The following is a 20458-nucleotide window of genomic DNA, read 5'->3' as shown; positions in this document are numbered from 1 at the left end:
TTCAAATGAATGAATGACTGAATTAACATGCTTAGCTGTCAGGTCATATGGAGCCATTGATTAACCAAAATTATAAAGAAATGTTTTTGACTGGTTTTAAAAGCTTGGAAATGGATTTAAGCGAGACTAGTAGATCGTTCCAACATTTCAGCGCAAGGAATGTGAACGAGCGTCCTCCCTTTATTGACCGGTGTATCTTGGGCACTTTCAGCAGATGAAGATTCGAGGAACTAATATGCTGGCTTGCATGGGGTAAAAACAAAATCCCATCATGGTACCTAGAACATGAAGTGCTAGTTGGGCGCTTAACTTGGGGTGGGGGCTTCTAGTCAAATCTTTTATTTTCTTCATACAGTTAGGCTGTGAGAGTAAAAAGACGTTATCGCAATGCTCGGTCTGCCCTATGCAATACTTACATTAAAACTGTCTGCATATTCAAGAACAGGGGATCAAACATATTCTTAGATAATCACACGCACGGTTACTGGATGTCCCAACCATCTTCAGAGCTGTGGAAGAACGACATCCACACACCAACCCTGTTACGGACTGCATAGAGCATGATGGACATTTACATCATCAACAGCTGCCGGCCACAGCCCACTTCAGCTGTCCGATCTCGAAACACCTTATCAGAAAGTAGAACTCTGCCCACAAGTGGCCACCACGCCTCCTTGGACATAGAGCCGGCCTCTAGGCAACGTAATGTTCCTGTGGCCAAGCCAAGTACTATTTCAGTGGCACATTCATGCCTCGTTAACGCAGTAGAATGTTGATCCCTAGCATGGAAAGTGTAGATTGAGAACTAGCACAGTCAAGAAGAGAAGGGCACCTAATGACAGGCCGCATGCTAAATGTGTCCTTGGCACGGTATTTGCTTTGCCACTCACAGAGTCAGTCTCCACTGGTTTCAGCAGGAAGGCGAAAAAGAAACAAAACGGGAGGGAAGAAGATAGAAGTAGCGACAAACCAAAATTAGCGTGAACATGCTCTGGATCTGTGATTAGCCCTGTCTTTCACTTGGCCACTGTGGAGCAGCTTACACTCTTTGGAATGATGATTCCAGGTACACCTGATGGGACCCATCAACAAAAAAGCATGTTGAGCTACATCATACAGAAAATTACTAAAGTAATTGTTAAGCAGGCGAGTTCATGAGAACCTTAAAGTAATTTAAGGTCCTCATGAACTCGTCTCTTTAACAATTACTTTGGTAATATTCTGCACATGTAGCTCAAAATGCTAAGCTGCCAGCCATCCATGACTGGTTTCCCCATACTTAAAGTGCAGCAAAGCACTCTAAAGGCAGTGAAGAATTAATCGGCAAATGTATTGCAGGATCATGGCCTTTTTATTATAATTGTATACCCCAGTCAAAAGAAGCATAGGACCATTGGCCTAGCTCATCCTGACATATATCGCATATGTCCTTACCATCAACAGTGCAACCAAGTGGACAGCTGAATTCAGCAGAACGAAGAAAACTGCCCACCTCGATTATCAAAATATCTGGTTACTAAAGTCGTGGACTTGACACAGAGGGGTTGCTGTTGAGCGACCCCTCCCTATGTCTATCAAGGCCAGACATCTTTCCTGGACTTTAAAAATGTTCTTGGACCTTCCAGCATGCCACGCATTCTCTGTTAGACTTCACAAACCTGCCATTCTGTCTCCTAGCACTGACAATCTGGTGCTGGCAGGCAGCATGATAGGGATTGCCCCTGTGTTTGACATGCAACCTTGCTTTATTCTAGCTAGGAGAATCAGCTTTCTGTATCAGTACCAGAGGCGAGTGTTGTGCGTTTTAAAAGCGTACTCGCCACCGATCAAGCAATGCAATTAATAGTTCTACAATCAAAATGATCAGCGGACTCTCCTGACCTGCCTGCCACCTTGAGGATGTTTTCCAACCTGCCGGCTGAACATTTGACCCCCTTCGTGGAATATGGACTCGACCTGAAAGTGTGAAAACCTGCCTGTTGCATCACCAACATGACCCATTGAGCGAAAACAAGGGAGCGCATTGTTTCCAGAAGATCAGCAAGTGGTGTTTCGTCCTCTGCCTCAAGAAGCACGTTACTGACTGATGCCCCCAAGATATTGAATGACAGACACCCTGGGTAACCCACGGAAGATGAGACGAAACACAGCTGTGGCATTTGTTGTAGTTCTTTTAGAATTACAAATCATAAATCCTGGAGAGGATGTCCTAGCATCCAAGGGCCTGATTTAGATGTTGACGGGCGGGTCACTCCATCATAAGGGTGACGGATATCCCGTCCGATGCAATATAAATCCCATTATAGCCTAAGGGATTTAAATTTTGGTGGCCGGGATATCCGTCACCGTTGTGATGGAGCAACCCGTCCGCCAACATCTAAATCAGGCCCTAAGTCTTCGAGCCTAAGATCTGAACACTTCTTACAAAGGATTAGATGCAAAAGCATTCCCCGCTTATCTGAGAGCACCTTTAAGTTAAACTCCTCAGTACGTGGCCATACTCTGAACAGTTCCTGTACCATATTGTAAATCATCTATTGTTGACTCCTTAGACTAGTCTGTGGGCCACTGGGATTGTGTATCGGATATAATTTACTAACTAGAAGCGTTTCCTTCTTCCACCAACTGCAAGATACAGTTGAGAGTGGGAGGTACTTTGGCTGCTTTGTCTTCCATGTGCAAGCAACATCATGTAGTCAAAGCTGAACTACAACTCTTTTTCATGACGTGAAGAAGACCCATTAGAAAATCTGAATTAGTCCATATTTACCCCATATTCTCTTCTTCTCTCCTTGTGCTCCATCTCCCTCTCTCTTACTCTCCCTACTCCTATTTCTCAGTCTCTGCCCAGTACTGCTACTCCACTTTGGTAACTAGTGAAAGTTGTGATGCTTGGCCAGTGTTCCACTGGCCCCAAGAGTCAGACTACATGTGTGTGGTGGAATACTTGAAGGTGTGGGAGAGGCAGGCTAGAGGCACCTGTGCCCATGACCCAAGTCGGGTAGCCCCCACTCACCCTGATTACGTTCTGGATATCTGCGCACATCTAGCCAGAGTGAGACCAAGGTAGTGTGTTCCCGCTGAAGAGGGGGCCATTTCGGAAGCGTTTACTGCTGAACACACCAGTGACGCTCACCTTGTGGATCGCATTTTACATTGAGAGCCACAGTTCTGCGTCTAGCAGAAAAGTCAGATGCATATTTCTGTGGGCGTCCATGGTATCCTCGCCAGAAAGGGCTGTGAGGTATGCATAGCTATAAAACCAAGAGAGGTGGGCAAAGTTGTAAAATACCTGTTCATTGTCACACCCTGGGAGATTCGCTTCTTCATACCTTCCATGCACTGCACGCAGCACTATTAAAATATTTATGTAAGTTGTTATACCTATACAGGATCTTACAATGTACATGGCACTCAGTCATCCATTATACTGAACCAGTTATAGCCAATCACAAACATTAAAAATAATCTAATCCACAGGTTTAGAGAGCTTAAAAATCAATGTATGAATCAATTGTTACTAGTAGCTCACTTAGGTGCATTCTAAAGCATGCGGTTTAGCTTATTTGTGCCACTAAAGAAGGGACCAATCATATACAAATCAGTCTCTATCATCATCAGCATTAAAAGAGGTTATTCTGCAGCGTCCAAGAAGTTAATATCTGGCACCTGGACTGCGTTGGTGTAAGGATATCACATGTTGTCCATTTTAGCTTCTGCCCTTTTCCAGTTCTTGTTTCACGATTACCTGTTTTACTTCTGTCTATAGCAAAGAGAAGTTTGAAACATAGCACTCGCGTTGAGTTCTGAGATAGACTCAAATACTTATCATAAATTGACTAGCATAATATCTGTTTTAGTTTCTGTGAAAAGTTCACCTTTAAACATTTTGTTACATTATTCATCTGAATGCATTGCTTTGTAGGCTAGCAGCTGAAACCTATAATGTTCTCAATTTACAGAGTAATGTCATCTTGCTGCTTGATACGAACAGCGGTGCTCTGCGGCGCATCTTTCTCTCAGATGATGGTCAGGAAACTCCAAAGAAATCTTCTTGGTGGGGCAGCAAGGAAGCAAAGGTAAGCTGCACTTCGGCATGCATGGTGATCAACACTGCATCCGTGGTAAATTGACCCTACATTGTCGGTAAGCAACAGTGGCCAACAACCTGTCTTTCTTTCATCTCCTTCAGAGCATGTGGTAGACAAAGAGAGGTGATGGGCATATTTATGGAACAGTGGTGCAATAATATAGTTCTATAGACCGCTGAGGGCTATACCGGTTTTTAAATGTCTTGATCCAGTGTTATAAGCCAGAGCCACAGGTGAAGGCCTATAACGAAGGAGAGGGCCTTTAACTACCGGTCTAGCCTGGAGACTGTGTAACAAGACTGTTGTTGAATGGTTGAACCTTCAGTTTTCATGGGATCTAAACCGAGGCTTGAATCCCCAGCGATTTATATTTGTTGCAACTATTGGAGATCCTTCCTCTGTTTATTGGTTCGGAATTCACATTTGAATATAGGACATTTTTTCCCTATAATAATTCTCCTTTGCAGTAGCTACTCTGAACAATCTTTCCCCTGAAAGTCATCCTTAAAAGCGTGTCCAATGTTGCCCCATCCTCTGCGAATCTACAACCGAAGTTATGGGATTCTAGCCTAATTGCTCTTCTTAGAAAAAAAGGAACTCCTACTACATCCACTTTCATAAGAGTATTCAGAAATGTCCCCATTTAGATCATAATGTTGCTACAACACTCCCGGGATGGTTTTCCCAATAACCTAAAATTTGTGGCCTGTTTGGAATTCACCAGAGACTCTTCACTCTTTTTTAAGCACTTTTGCCACATAAGTCTGACATTTCTTCATGGTGTTCTTGACTGGATGAAATTTCCATAGCGCTTTTTTCCCCTTTTCTTGAAATCGTTCTCTATGGTAGCAAGTTTTATTTCTAATATAGACGTGTGTCGATTTAAGAGTCCTCAAAGGAGAGCAGCCTACTCTCAGTTTTACCTACCTTCTTAGGTTGGGCCTCCAGAAAAGACATGCCAGTCATACTGCCCTCTTTGAAGGTATCTGTTGTAACTTCCCCTTTAAGTCTTGGCTACTCATGACAATGTTATGACATCAATACGAGTTATAATAGTATCACTGCCTTCTGAGTCCGAATGTGACCTGCCCCTGGGCTGTAAAAAATATTTAACTGAAAACTGCTTGGATTTCTTCTTCGGACATGGCTGTAAACTACCTCGCCATCTCTTCTGTCTGTCCCAGGGCCTCTTCATAAAATGATGCTGTCTAATGGAGAGCGGAGGGAGGAGTTCCCTGTAGGTACTCTTTCTCCAACCTGCAGCAGCCCTCGAAGTCAGCAGCACCTCAAGGATGTAGCCACCCCGATAAGTGGGCTGACATGCAGTACTCTTGTCTTAGATGTGGGGAAGAACCCTCTTCATTCTTTCACTGCGCCCCGCTCATCCCTCACTCACCCTTTCACCCAAGGTTGATATTGAGAAGTGCCTGAAGATCCTGAAGATCACATTTCACATTCCAGCCGGGATTTTTAGGCACCACATCTGTTTACAGTAGAGCATTCATGAGATCTGCAATGTGAAAAATCCTTTCAGGCATAAATATTTGAGCTCATATGATAGAGTTTAGCAGCTAAGCTATGTTGAATCATCTCAGCTGGATGGGATTTCTGGAACATGTAGGAAAATACTATCCACTATAATAACATGTTTTATTTTTAGTGTCATTTTATGAGATGTGAGGAATCTACAAGGAAATAACATCCATCAGACTAAGTTATTTAGCTGCAGATAACAGTATGTCTCATGGATAATTATATACACTTGCAGATATTCCCACATGAAAGGACTTTCCAGTGCGAGTTCAGTGCCATGCAGAAAGACTTGGTATATGTGAGATAGTGATGGATGGATGCAGGTCACATTACAAACCTTGTTACTTGAGTAGAATGCAGGCAAAATGTTGGTTTCTTTCTTTCTTCCTTGCACCAAAGCTATGCAAAAGTGTCAATAACCCCAGTCTTATTCAGAGAATACTCCAAGATGAGGAGAGTTTGGAGAAGACAGCGGTAGCCCTGTGAAACAAATCCTTTGAGTACCTTCTTCATAGCTGTACATTATGGAAATACCAAACGGTTAGGTAAAAGCAGTGTCTTAAGCTAAGCACATGTTGAGTTCCAAAAATATTTTAACGTGTTACTGTATAACACTGTGAACTTGGTGTGTTATTTTTAATTGACAAATGCGTCTCAACAGTAAAGATGGGAGGTACTCATCTATACAGAAACGTGTAGTTGTAAAGTGTAGTTTCGTGATAGAGGAACTTGTGTTGACAACTTGTACAGTTGCCACATCTGTCTAAAACTCACTCTTAACGCCAGGTACCAGAATTCATTGTACATCTGTACTCAGTCTTTCGCTTCTCCATACTAGCAACTTCTTTTTACTAATTCCACCATAATTTGGAAAATACCACTTCTTTGTACAAACGGAGATGTCTTATTCCATACTTTTGAGTAATGTAATGTAGATGTGCATAACACGTCTGCTTTGATGGTTGATGGAGTATTTGAAGCCTCTGCATAATAGAAACATACAACCCTCTTTGAAGTGCAGTATTTAATCCCAATAGAACTGGAGTCTTGGTCATTATGTGGTTATAACTGGTTTAACCTCTTAGTAATTCCTAGAGTTACAGGTTTTGTAAATACATTTTTCCAACTCCCTGGAACACAGTATGGTTGCAAAAAACAGAAATAAGTAACATGGAAAATACACTTCATGCCACATGTTCAGAAGACATTTGCCATAGTAGACTGGTTGATAGACATGTAGTGTAATAGCAGGGATTTAGGTCTCCTGGTAAGTAATGAAAGTGTTGAAACTCTAGTGCACATGCAGGCAGTGCAGACTTCTTTTGAATCTGTTTACTGTAACAGCGTAGCTCATCCTTACACAAAAGACTACAGTAAGTCAAAGGATGTCACCAACTACTTCATACTACGAGAGCCATGGGAATCTCAAATGTTGCCATTGTGCCAGAAGGCTCAATGGTGAAGTGGCTATAGTCACTTTCTGCAAAACAGTTTGAAATACATAGAACAATGACGCACCTTGTTCCTGCTTAAAGTCCTACAGGCAAGCCAAACATGTTGGTTTTGCCAAATTCTTGTTCATGTAACAGTTAAGTGTAAAGTCTCTTAAGAATATGCTGTTTTGTCAGATGGACTAACAGGTGGCTGTTATTGTAAGTTATATGCATTTATTGAGTGCCTCACTTGAGCAACCAAAGTCTTAGTGAATGCGAGCTTCATTGTTTAAATATTTGGGTTTGAGGTCAAGAGTGAGTCTTGAATTGTTTTCTGAAGGCTATCATGTTGAGTTTGTGGCAGGTGATTGGTGCCAGGTTCCGCAAAGATCTACCCTCGCAAAGGATTTAGTATAGGAATATGATTTAAAGAGATTCTCGCTGTCTGGGTTGATTGAAATGCTTTGGAGATTGATTCTGTCCTCTAGTCTCTGCAGATGGCTTTCTGTTTCCTGATTAGAAGTGTAAAAGTGTTTGATGATTGGGCTGGGCTATGATGCCAATGTCCTTGGAAGGCATGCTTGGGCTGGGTGATGATGCCAAAGTGCTTATGAATGCTGTGATGTGGAGTCTTGTCTTTGTTGGATTGATCATCCTACCTACACCTTTTTGAGTTGTATTCAGTGGTAAAATTCATTCCTTCAGTGGATTTGCAGATAACTCACTGCTGGAGTCTATTTGTGCTTTCATTATTCACGAAGGCTGATTTTTGTCGGATGGTTTTCTAGCAGAAATTGCAGGATTCATCATAGTAAGTTGCTGTACACATAGCACTGTGTTGAAACATGGTTTGTTTGTGATCACACATTGAAAGAAAAGAACAATACAAGCTGGGAAAGCCCGCAAGCATATCTACCAGACCATATCTCCCCCAAGATGTTTCATCCTTGTTCCATGTGTTAGCAGGAAAAAGGCCATCGAGCTACTTCAACTCCTTGGTTATGTTTCACTTATTAAAAAACACTGATGGTATTATGTTTATTAGTATTCAAATGCTCTTGACGTGAAGCACAGTGAGCTTTCCACTAAGCAACTATGTCTGGAAATATGCAGTCTTTAAAATTATTTGCATTTATTTTCAATATATATATTTTTTGTAGGATATTCACAAAATGTGCCGGGAATTCTCACACAAAAATTGGCTGGTGTTTTACAAAGAAAATGGGTGAGTTCAAGAGATTTATGCTTTTCTTATTTGTGGCAATTTTGTAACATTTTGGCAATGTCTATAAGTGTGCGTGTACATGTTCATGGATATGTATTTTCTAAAAACATACATGTATAGGATGAACTAGTATCTCACATAGGGTTGATGATGTATGAAGACAGACTAACGCAGTTAGTGACTTGCAGCAGATCATGGTGCAAATAATATATGATCGTGCTCCACTCTCATGTGTGGCAGGCTCTGTAGAGTTTCACAGCGCTATACCTTCCTCCTTCTGTCCGTCCACTATTCCTTTTACAATACAAATATTTCCCTCCACTAATTCACCAATAATCCTTAATAGGTTCCAGAGTAGCCTGCTACTTGCCGAAAATTGCTACAACACCTCACCAGGGGAGTAAGCGCTATATAAATGCAAACCCTTCCCTCCTCCATCGCTCCATTATCCTTTTCAATCCAAATAACAGACTAACATTTCCACCACTCAAATTAATTTCATATTTCCCTGGACTAATTCACCACTAATCCTTTTCTGGTACTGGAGTAGCGTGTCACTCGCTAAAAAGCACTTCAACACCTTATCAGGGAGAGCAAACGCTATATAAATGCAAACCTTTTCCTCTTCTATCCCTCCACTATACTGTTCAATCCAAACAACAGACTAACATAGCCACCACTCAAATTAATCTTGTATTTCACAATACTAATTCACCACTAATCCTTTGTTGGTTTCGGAGTAGCGTGCTATGTGCCAAAAAAGTGATTCAACACCTCATCAGCGATAGGAAGCGCTATATAAATGCAATTACAATACAACGCAATATAGATAAGATGGTGCATCGAAATTTTCAGGCACTAAGAAGCCTGGATGCCCATTTGGTCTTTGTGTTTGTTTGTTTTTTAAATGTAAAATCCCATGTGACCATCAAGAATTTAATAGCAAAAGTTATTGCCTGCTCTTGACACAGAAGCAATTTTCAAGATTGAGCAGTCTTGCACAAATTTCCTTTGTCTCTCAATTAGAGGTGAAACTGGTGGGAAAGAATATTTTAGCTGGATTTATTTGCTTTTTTAACCCAATGTATTCTTTCTTATGCGTGAGTGAGAGGTAAACCGGCTTCGGCTTGTTTTGTTGTTTCTCTGACGTAATGTGGTTGTAGGAGAGTAGGATGTGATTCTTATAGTTACCCCCACTTTTTGCTGATGTTTCACTGTTTTCGACTTAGTCTGGCTGGGATCCTTCTATCCAGAACCCCAGCCTAGCTGCTTTCTCCTCTAAATTGATTGCAAGTACTTTAGGTACAATCCAGATTGGATACTGGGGTACCCTTATCAGTTCCTAGTATATGGTATACTATGTACCCAGGGCATAGGTACTCCAGAGGCCTCTCCGGGGCTGCAGCATGTTTTATGCCACCCCTGGGAGACCATTCAAAATGGCACCACAGGTCTGCTACAGCAGCCTGTGTAAGGTGGTGCATGCACCCCTTACTTAGATATAGGTTCACTATATCTACTCCATATCACTGCACATATAAACCTATCAGTCACCCTTATGCCAGGCCCTATCAATCCTGAAGGCAGGGTGCTGGGTTTTATGTGAGAGGGTGCTCCTGCATGAGCAGAGGCCCTCTGAAGCCTTCGGAACCTATATTCCGGGGTTGTTTGTGATGCAGCCAACCATATATTCTTAAGTGCATTATAACCTTGCGGTAAATGCTAACTTTAAAACGGCTGCATGGAAACATGTCGTGTTTGGTGTCAAACACGTTTGAATCATACCTCCACACCAGTAACTGGTGTGGGAGGTATGATTTCACCCTCCTAGAGGGAGAAATATGACAACACCGGTACACCCGGTACCAGCTTAACAGAGCCTGACGTCACAAAATGGATGCTGCCAGCCACAGGCATGAGTCTGCCCTCCGCCTGCTGCTGGACGAAACTCCGGCAGGGGAAGGCTGGATAATAGGTTTCCTGTTACAGGGAGGTGTAACCACCTCCCAGACAATCTTAAGTGTATTGGGGCTGGGTGGGTGCACCCTGAGAGTGCTTTGATGTCTGCACTGGGGGCACATTTGGTGTCCCTGTGCATAGTCCAGCTCAAACCGGTTGCAGGAGCCATTTGCTCCTGCTCTGGCGCGAAACTGGACAAAGGACATGGGTGTAGCCACCCCTCTGTCCTGACCCTTCCATAGGTGGGTCCCCAGAGTCTTTCCCACCCCTTCCTTGGGTATAAAGTAGGAACCCCTAACTACAGGACTTTAGATTTACCTGGACGAAACTCTGCTACAGAAACCAAGTACTTCGACTATCTACACTAAACTGGATGACTGAAGAATCTCCCTTGGAGTAAAGGAGTTACTCCCCTGCAAGGCAGACACCTTAAACGCAACTGACCGGTTTGCATCTCCCGAGCTCCTGAGGATTCCAAAGATTTCTGCAACACGGGAGGTGGGTTCCCAAGTGTCCCTGAGGTCGACTAGTGCTCTCAGCAATCCTGAGACCCGCAGCCCACGTGGGGACGCCTATGCACTGTGTCCATTTGCAGCAGCATATGCTTTTTGGCGATCCCTGAGGCTGTGCTTTGGGCTACTTGTAGTCCAGAACCCGAGCAGTATTTCCACTGAATTTTTCCAGCCTGCACTCCACAAGTATTCCGTGGGCTGGTATTTTGTGATTCACCTCGAGGTCCCTTCGCGATCCCTGGTCTGTTGACCTGTGGGTCTCTGTGAAGGCACCTTTAACTTTCAGTGGGCTTTCCTGGTTGCTCCAGACGTGCCCTGACTCTCCGTAGCTTGGAGAGTCCCCAGGACCTTGCTGGTCCTCACCGAAGCATCTTTCCTCTGACCCCGTGGGTTGCAGTTGCCATGGCTTGTTGGTGTTCAATCCGGACGCTGACCCCCCCCAGCACTCGACATCGTTTGTGAGACAGCTCACATTCAGACTTTGGTCCTCGTCGAAGTCTCCTGGTCCCCGTGGCTGCAGAGTCAATCTTCACCTCTTCTTACCTAAAACACCTGACATCGGTGGGCATTCGTCTGTCGTGCACCTGGTCACTGTGAAGTGACCCACACTCTGTCCCCTCTGCTTTCAGGTTCTTTTCATCTCCGATCCAGGCTTGGATCACACCGGATACTTCTCATCTTCCCAGCAGCAGCACTTCTTTGCATCACGCCATTGAAATCAACAAGTGTTTCCGACACCACTTGACCCCTATGCACCCGGCTTTCCTGGGATAGGTAACACGGGTACCTCGGTATTCTCAAGGGTGCTGGCCTTAGAACCTTCTATGTTCCAAAGGGTTGGCTTGAAGTCCTCTCCTAAGTGTCCTTAATCTTTAAAAATCCAACAGCGACTTTCCCATAGAGTTCTACGGAGCTCGCGGCTGTGTTCTCACACTGCACACGTCCTCCGTGGGTCCCCTGTGTCACTACGTTGGGTGGTTCCTTGGGGTCCCAGCGATTCTACGTGCTCTAGGCACTGTGTCTAATCAAGTCGTGGTTGTTATACCACTTTCTTAGTATATGGTTTGGTCTCCCCCGGGGCCCACTGTGTACTGTGCTATTTACTGTTGTTCTAGTGTTTTAATATTGTGTGCCTTGTTCTCTAATCTCATAAAGAGGTTAGTAGAGAGTGTTTACTAATAAATACATATATTTTATATATTCCTTGTGTAGTTCTCCTTTCATTTGGTAATTCAGGAGGTTATAATCTGGTAAACCAAGCTGCTTTACATTCCTTTGAGACTTAACCTGAAGGCTGCTCTCCATAGCTACCACTAGAATAGCTTTCAATAAAGGTTGTCTTTAACCTAATCATCAATAAGGGTCGTTTGGACTGGTGCAAGGTGCCCACTTTAATTAGTGGACAGCATATACCAGGCCAACTTCTCACAGTGGTCTTCCCACATTTTCAAAATTACTCTATTTTAGCAGAATGAGAAAATGTGCTGTTAGTCTTAGTCACATTCTAGTCCATATTTTTTTGCTCTCTGTCCCACAAAAGACAACAGTCGCATCAGTCTGGAATACTCTCCAAAAAGGACAGGACACCCCAACTGATAGGTCACGTCCCATCTATAGGAAAATCAAGACACCACAAACATGTTTCATAATTTGGGGGGTTTATCAGTGAAGTTACCATGCAACAGTTTTCAGAGAAATATTTTGTTGAATTAAAAACGTATGTTCTTCTCTGGAAAAAAAGAGAATTTGTGGTTGTGTTCTAAAGTTTTGAATTCTTAGCTTGAATGTTGTACAGCTTTATTTGACTGTGTACCCCAGAAATGCCTTGTCAGCAGCTGAGTCTATTTCTCTACTGTTTCATGCAGTGTCAATGATTGTTCCATATTAAAAAGGCTAAAAAGGTATGTCTAAGTACGCACACTCAAAGCTTATATATTAGTTGTTTTATTCATCTCTAACTTTTTGCAGCAACCAACTCAACGTGCTGGACGTTTTAGAAGGCTGTGCTCACTGCATATCCTTACCTATCAACCTCAAGTCTGTTTTCCTTGTTGCGGAAGACCGCTGGCTTCTTGTAGAAAGCAAGACAAATCAGTATGTTGAACATATTTGTTTTAAAATTTCTAAAGAGTCCATTGCATGGCTTTTTTATGTTAATGCACATTTATGCAAAATGCGTATTGCTCTGCATTGATTACCTCATAAACTTATGCCTGTCTTACTGTATTTTCTTGAAGTTTCTCTCTAACTCTCTCCTCGTTCATGAGATTCTCATCCCCACAAGCTCTCTCCTCAAACCTAACTCTGTTGTTAGACGTTGTCTAAATACTTGTAATTGTTTAGACGTTGCACTTTTTTTCATCTTAGTAATGTAACATTATATCTGTTAGTTTTATTTTCACAGTCTCGTTTGATTAGACATTATATTCATTACTCACTTTACCATTGTAAGAGGCTATCTGAATAATTGATATATGTTGCTAAGTTTGCGTTTAATCGGTTCAATGTGCCAGCAGGAACTTTGGGATAAGGTTCTACATGGCTTTGTAAAGCTATGCAGCCCTGTGCTTGTACGTTTCTGCGCATGTTTCCCTCTGTGAACTTGACACGCACACACGTCCACTGAGGGTTCTCTTACAGACTGTCTATGAGGCACCAAAGCTGGGCTCTGATATTGAGGGGCACTCAGAGAGCCTACATCTTTGCAAGCTTGGCTACCATCCCATCAACCCAAGCTCTTAGAGCACCAGGAGTGGTGACAAGATTATCATCAGTGGAGGACAAGCCTTATTACCTGTGTATGTATGGACTATAGACCCGCCAGCTCCTTCAAAGTAAAATCTGTGCGGCCCTCTTTACTGGGGTTCTATGTTTGGAAGATGTGTGGAATTCGACTATTTAAATATTTTGTGGATATGGGTTCATGTGCGATCTCTCATATGTTCCTGGATTTGTGATTGTTGTAGTCCACTGATTCCAATGTGCATGTGTACCGCAACTTGGTGGACAGCTTTGTGCAAGTCTGCCCTGAACCTGACCCTAGGCACTGTTTTGTATCTCTCTCTACAAACCCCTTTGTCTCTGTTGGTGGGAAGAGGTTGCAGACCGACCCCTTGAACTAGCTGAGCTTTCCCTGCTAAGATGAAACCAACCCATCCCCGTATCCATATATATGAATAATTGAAAACTAACTTGCAATGTAAAAATTCTTGCGATGTATTGGTACTGTCGGTGTAGTGACTTGTGATGTTGTGTCCCGATGTAGTGACTCCCAATGTTGCACATCATGATTTAATGACAGTCAACCGTTACTGCAAAGTGTGACCCTCGTAACAAAATCTAATGAGGAGAAGGGCAGCTAATAGAGAGAACTGGTTTCTTCCAAAATATATTCATCTTGTACGTTTTCTTAAAAGATAGGAAATCACTAATGTAAGCATGGGACTGTGTAGAACCATATCTCTCCCATTAGAAATATTAAGAAAAATGTGGCGATGAACTGTGGTCTGTGGCTCCTGTCAGTCACAGCTTTTTCTGTCTCCTGGACCTTCTACACTTTCCAGCTATAATAGGAAAGTTCTGCCGGCAACCAGGTGTCATTTTACAAGACTTAGGCCTCTTGTGGTATTTGGAGCTGCTTTCTAGTTCCAGAAATTAGCAAAACAATTGGACACCCAATTCCCAGCTCTGTCATATATCAGGCAGACAGGGACTCTTAGAGGCCTTTTAATTCTGCACCATGCCGCCCTCTGAGAGTGACCATGCAAGGGCTCTGTTTAAAGGTATGAAACCCTGATCAAATCATACCTTGCAGGTCTATTTTGTAATATTGTCAGCAAACTGGCTCAGTTCCTGTTTAAGAAATCTGTTTTGTGGAGCATTTATGTCTGAGCCCTTTTTACCACAGAACACCTCAATGCCAAGAGTCCTAATCTTTTGTGTCCCGCCCTCTTTCGCCAAACTCCTCCAATGGCCAGCTCTGTTCTCCCTCCCATAGATAAAAGAATACCTCTACCTCTTCAGGTCCCAGTTACACCTTTCCCATTCTTTAAGGGGGTCCATCTGTCTGAGGATGTCTGCTGTACACAAAGAGACCAAGGAACCAATTATGAATCTGACGGAGTGGTACCCCTAGTTGGGATACCTCCTAGCTTGATCACCAGTGTTGTATGTTCCTGCAGTTACTGTTGTTGGAATACTGGATCCGGTTTTATTAGGTGTGTTTCTACTTCCGGTATGACCACCTTGGACTTCGGGGCAGTTGCTGAGGCCACTGACACAGACCTGGCCACACAAGAACCCAAGACACTTCCAACACCAACGTGCTTCCCTTCCTTGTGACCTGCATTGCCCCATCTCCCATCTGCCACCGGCTCAGAGGAGGAGCCGAAAATCAGAGATAACTATGAAGAAAAGGACCCATTAAAATCCAACCATGCAAAGAAGGAATTATTGGCTGGAGTCGCTAATTCCAAGCTCAGTAATTCCAGCCTTACATCGCTGTGCAACTCGTGCTCAGACCCCAAGTGTTGTAGTTTCGCTTGATAGGGAAATGAGTCCTGGTTGGAGAGTGGGTGTCAGGTTTCTCTCCATTTCTGCAGACAAGTTCTCCAGCATTCCTCTGAAGTCAGACTTTTGGTGCTGTAGCCCCAGAAAAAGGAGGGATGAAATAAGACATTTAGGTGAGCCACACGGCATTTAGCCAGAGAAAATTAGATTAGCCCTTTGCTAACGCTTCTGCTAAACTTCAGGCAATCAATATGACAACATAGAAAACATAGAAAAGAGTCGGGTAAATCATCTAAATCTAATATTTCGATCCTTTGATTTTCACACACTTATTCACCTACCTTCTCCCATTATCAAATCTGTTGCATTTTTCAAAACATTGAAAAACGTTCGTGAAGGGGTGTGAGAGTCTAGAGAGTATTGGGAAAAGATCGATTTTCTATTGTGCTTTTGTGAACATACATTAATCAAACAATGTGTAACATCCATTGTCAATGTAGAAAATGTTTAATCTGTTTTAATAGCCTTCCTTTCTTTACCACTTTCAGAAAATTCCTCTTAACTAAGCCATTAAATATGAGCGTGGAGAATGCTGGAGTGTGCCAGCTGCATGCAGTCAGCGAGGAACCCAACAGCACTGGATTTGGTGTAACCTCAGGTACAGCCCATCTCCTTTACCTGTCCTGTATCTTCAAACCAGCGGATCCCTTCGACCTGGTGGTGCTTACTGGAATGTTATAAATTCTTGTGCAGAGATTTTATTAAATAAATATGTAGATATTTCTGTTTGTGTCAGGAATTAGAGTGATGCATATTCAGTCCATTAAAGTACTGAATCCGTTTGTCCTACACATTCCTTTATGTTGAGTAACCTTCCCAGACCAGCTTTGAAAGATATCACAAGATTATGTGTGTTTTCAGCAGGTGTTTGTTACACAGAGAAATAAAACGTAAATTTCAGGGTTTAACTCGAAAGCGCAAACAAGCACTGGTAACCTTAATGTTTGGAAACTTTCTTGGATTTTTAAAGAATTGTTTTCCACACTGGCCTGCCCTGGGTGACCAATTCCAACAGGGAGAAAGTCAGGAGGGCTGATTAGCAGTATTAGGACAGTTACCTTGTCACCAAAGCACTCTCAAGTCCAGTTCCAACTTTTATGCTCAGACCACCATAGACTTCAGTGGAGGGGTCCTGATACAAGGGATACAGGATGCTGAGGGTGTTGTGTGGTCAACTGGGGGCTTCCTGGGGTTGTTCCTTAGCCCACAGTTTAGGCAGGGTGACTGTGGCCACAGAAGTTGATGTCTCTTGGAGCTCATTTTGTCCCAGCAGAATTCCAGTTTCGACTGGACTACTGGTCTCTGGTCACAGCAGATCCAGCATTTCTTCTTGGTGGAGGCTAGGGTCCATCTTGGGGGACCAATCCATACTCTGACAGCTCTCCCAGGTCCTGCAGACTCGGGTGCAACTTTTGAGTATCGAGAAGTGGTCTGCTTGGCTGCACATTGGCGGTCAGTGGAGTAAGAAAGTAGGATCTGCTTCTTATAGTTACCCCCACGTTTTGCTGATGTTTCACTGTTTTCAACTTAGTCTGGCTGGGATCCTGCTATCCAGGACCCCAGCCTAGCTGCTTTCTCCTCTAAATTGATTGCATGTACTTTAGGTACACTCCAGATTGGATTCTGGGGTACCCTTATAAGTCCCTAGTATATGGTATACTATGTACCCAGGGCACAGGTACCCCAGAGGCCTCTCAGGGGCTGCAGCATGTATTATGCCACCCCTGGGAGACCATTCAAAATGACACCACGGTTCTGCTACAGCAGCCTGTGTAAGGTGGTGCATGCAACCCTTACTTAGATATAGGTTCACTATATCTATCCTATATCACTGCACATATAAACCTATCAGTCACCCCTATAGCAGGCCTTATCAATCCTGAAGGTAGGGTGCTGGGTTTGTATGTGAGAGGGTGCACCTGCATAAGCAGAGCCCCTCTGCAGCCTTCGGAACCTATTTTCCGGGGTTGTTTGTGATGCAGCCAACCATATATACTTAAGTGCATTATAACCTCATGATAAATGCTAACTTTAAAACGGCTGCATGGAAACATGTTGTGTTTGGTGTCAAACACCTTGGAATCATAACTCCACACCAGTAACTGGTGTGGGAGGTATGATTCCACCCTCCTAAAGGGACATATGCGACACACCGGTACACCCGGTACCAGCTTTCTCGACCCTGGCATCACAAAATGGATGCTGCTAGCCACAGACACGGGTCTGCCCTCCTGCTGCTGGACTAAACTCGAGCAGAGGAAGGCCTGACAATAGGTTTCCTGCCACATGGAGGTGTGACCACCTCCCAGACAGGCTTTAGTGTATTGGGGCTAGGTGGGTGCACTCCCAAGAGAGCTTTGATGTCTGCACTGGGGACACATTTGCTGTCCCTGTGCATAGTCCAGCTCAAACCGGTTGCAGGGGCTGGCCTGGCGTGAAACTGGACAAAGGATATAGATGTAGCCACCCCTCTGTCCTGACCCTCCCATAGGTGGGTCCCTAGAGTTTGTCCCACCCCTTCCTTGGGTATAAAGTAGGAACCCCTGACTACAGGACTTTAGATTTTACCTGGACTAAACTCTGCTACAGAAACCAAGTACTTCGACGATCTGCACAACGCTGGATGACTGAAGAATCTCCCTTGGGGTAAAGGAGTTACTCCCCTGCAAGGCAGGCACCTGAAACGCATCTGACTGGTTTGCATCTCCCGAGCAAAGAACTCCGAAGATTTCTGCAACACAGGAGGTGGGTTCCCGAGGTCTCTGAGGTTGGTCTGTGCTCTCAGCAATTCTGAGGCCCGTATCCCTCGTGGGGACCGTGCAACCCGAACCCCTGTGCACCGCGTACATTTGCAGCAGCATAAGCTTTTTGGCGACCCCTGAGGCTGTGCTTTGGGTTACTTGTAGTCCTGACCCCGAGCAGTAATTCCACCGAAGATATCCGGCCTACACTCCACGAGTGTTCCATGGGCTGGTATTTTGTGATTCAGCTCGAGGTCCCTTCGCGATCCCTGTCCGTCGACCAGTGGGTCCCTGTGAAGGTAACTTTGACTTTCTGTGGGCTTTCCTGGTTGCTCCAGACGTGCCCTGACTCTCCATAGCTTGTAGAGTCCCCAGGACCTTGCTGGTCCTCACCGAAGCATCTTTCCTCTGACTACGTGGGTTGCCAAGGCTTGTTGGTGTTCAATCCGGACACTGACCCCCCAGCACTCGACATCCTTCGTGGGACAGCTCACCTCCAGACTTTGGTCATCGTCGACGTCTCCTGGTCACCGTGGCTGCAGAGTCAAGCTTCACCTCTTCTCACCTGAAACACCCGACATCGGTGGGCATTCATCTATAGTTCCCCTGGTCACTGTGAAGTGACCCAGACTCTGTCCCCTCTGCTTTCAGGTTTTTTTCAGCTCCGATCCAGGCTTGGATCACACCGGACACTTTTCATTTCCACGGCAGCAGCACTTTTCCGTATCACGCCATTGAAAACTATGAAGGTTTCCGACATCACGTGACCCCTATGCACCCGGCTCCTCTGGGATAGGTAACATGGGTATCTCAGTACTCTCAAGGGTGCTGGCCTATAAATAGCGGTGTACCTTCTATGTTTAACTGGGTTTGCTTAAAGTCTTCTCCGAAGTGTCCTTAAACTTTAAAATTCCAACCGCTACTTTCCCATAGAGTTGTACGGAACTCGCGTCTGTGTTCTCACACTGCACCCGTCCTCCGTGGGTCCCCTGTGTCACTACCTTGTGTGGTTCCTTGGAGTCCCAGCGATTCTACCTGCTCTAGGCACTGTGTCTAGTCAAGTCGTGGTTGTTATACCACGTTCTTAGTATATGATTTGGTCTCCCCCTGGAGCCCACTGTGTATTGTGCTATTTACTGTTGTTCTAGTGATTTAATATTGTGTGCTTTGTTCTCTAATCTCATAAAGAGGTTAGTAGAGAGTGTTTAGTAATAAATACATATATATTATATATTACTTGTGTGGTTCTCCTTTCATTTGGTCATTCAGGAGGTTATAATCTGGTAAACCAAGCTGCTTTACATTCCTTCGAGACTTAGCCTGAAGGCTGCTCTCCATAGCTACCACTAGGATAGCTTTCATTAAAGGTTGTCGTTAACCTAATCATCAATAAGGGTTGTTTGGACTGGTACAAGGTGCCCTCTTTAATTAGTGGTCAGCATATACCTGGCCAACTTCCCACAAGTGGCAATTCGATAATTGTGGCTACTGACTGGCCAGGACAGGCTACTTCAGCTATTATGGCCCTGGTGCTGGCACAAGGAGTCAGCTGATTTACAATGACTTCTGGCTATGTATGGCATCTACCTATCCAAGAGTGCACTATTCTGCCCACTCCCAAGATGTCTAAACCCCTCTCTTGGTGTGGAGAACATGGTAGCCGGCCTTAGAGATGTGGCTACTTGAGAGCTACACTCCCACAGAACAAATGGTTTGCCAGCTGGGTTCCGTCTCTGTTTCTGCCGCCAGGCAGTCTACCTGAAAAAAGGGTCAGCCTTTCCCGGGTGTGGTTGCCGTTGCCCTCAAAAGCCACTTCCCCTTAGAAGCTTTCCTACTGGGCTTACATTCTATCAAGGCCCCTGCGTGGGGGAGTTAACACTCCTCCCACCAGCAGGCCTCTATTGTTCCTGTGCTTGGGAGTTGTTCACACTCCTCCCCAGGAGGGTAGAAGACTTTCTGGTGGCCAGCTTCTGTGAATGGCCAACGGAGAAACTGGGCAGCAGAGTGGCAACTTTTATAAAGTTGCCTTTCCTTAATAGTGACATTAAAGTCGACTTGGGTTGTGGGCGACCTGATTCATCAGGATCAATCCGGCTTTATACCCCACCGCAATACCACTTTGAACCTGCGGCGATTGCATGGCGTCCTTGCTCGCGCTCCATTCATTCGTGAGCCGGCCATTTTGGCGTCCTTGGACGCTACCATGGCGTTTGATACCTTGGAATGGCCGTACATCTGGGCAGCATTGGCGAAGTTTGGTTTTGGCCCGGGTTTTATCGGTTGGGTGAAATTGCTTTATGACAATCCACTGGCACAGGTGGTGGTCAACGGATGTGTGTCGGCTCCCTTTGTTTTGGGTAGGGGCACCCGACAGGGATGTCCTCTGTCGCCTCTT

The 20458-nt window shown here is 44.4% G+C and overlaps 1 protein-coding gene across 1 annotated transcript in view; it reads left to right on the top strand.

The window, feature by feature from the left end:
• VWA8 (von Willebrand factor A domain containing 8) overlaps window positions 1–20458 on the top strand; it is a 1291603-nt gene that overhangs the window by 872929 nt on the left and 398216 nt on the right. Inside the window, exons 30-33 of the mRNA XM_085621802.1 lie at window positions 3963–4079; window positions 8218–8282; window positions 12722–12847; window positions 15811–15920. Coding sequence (XP_085477928.1) covers window positions 3963–4079; window positions 8218–8282; window positions 12722–12847; window positions 15811–15920 — 418 coding nt within the window. The remainder of the gene's footprint in view (window positions 1–3962; window positions 4080–8217; window positions 8283–12721; window positions 12848–15810; window positions 15921–20458) is intronic.

This window comes from Triturus cristatus, chromosome 8 (assembly GCF_964204655.1).
Source record: "Triturus cristatus chromosome 8, aTriCri1.1, whole genome shotgun sequence".
NCBI lineage: Eukaryota > Metazoa > Chordata > Amphibia > Caudata > Salamandridae > Triturus > Triturus cristatus.
The sequence above is the reverse complement of the archived record's forward strand: the minus strand, read 5'-3'. Positions and strand labels throughout refer to the sequence as shown.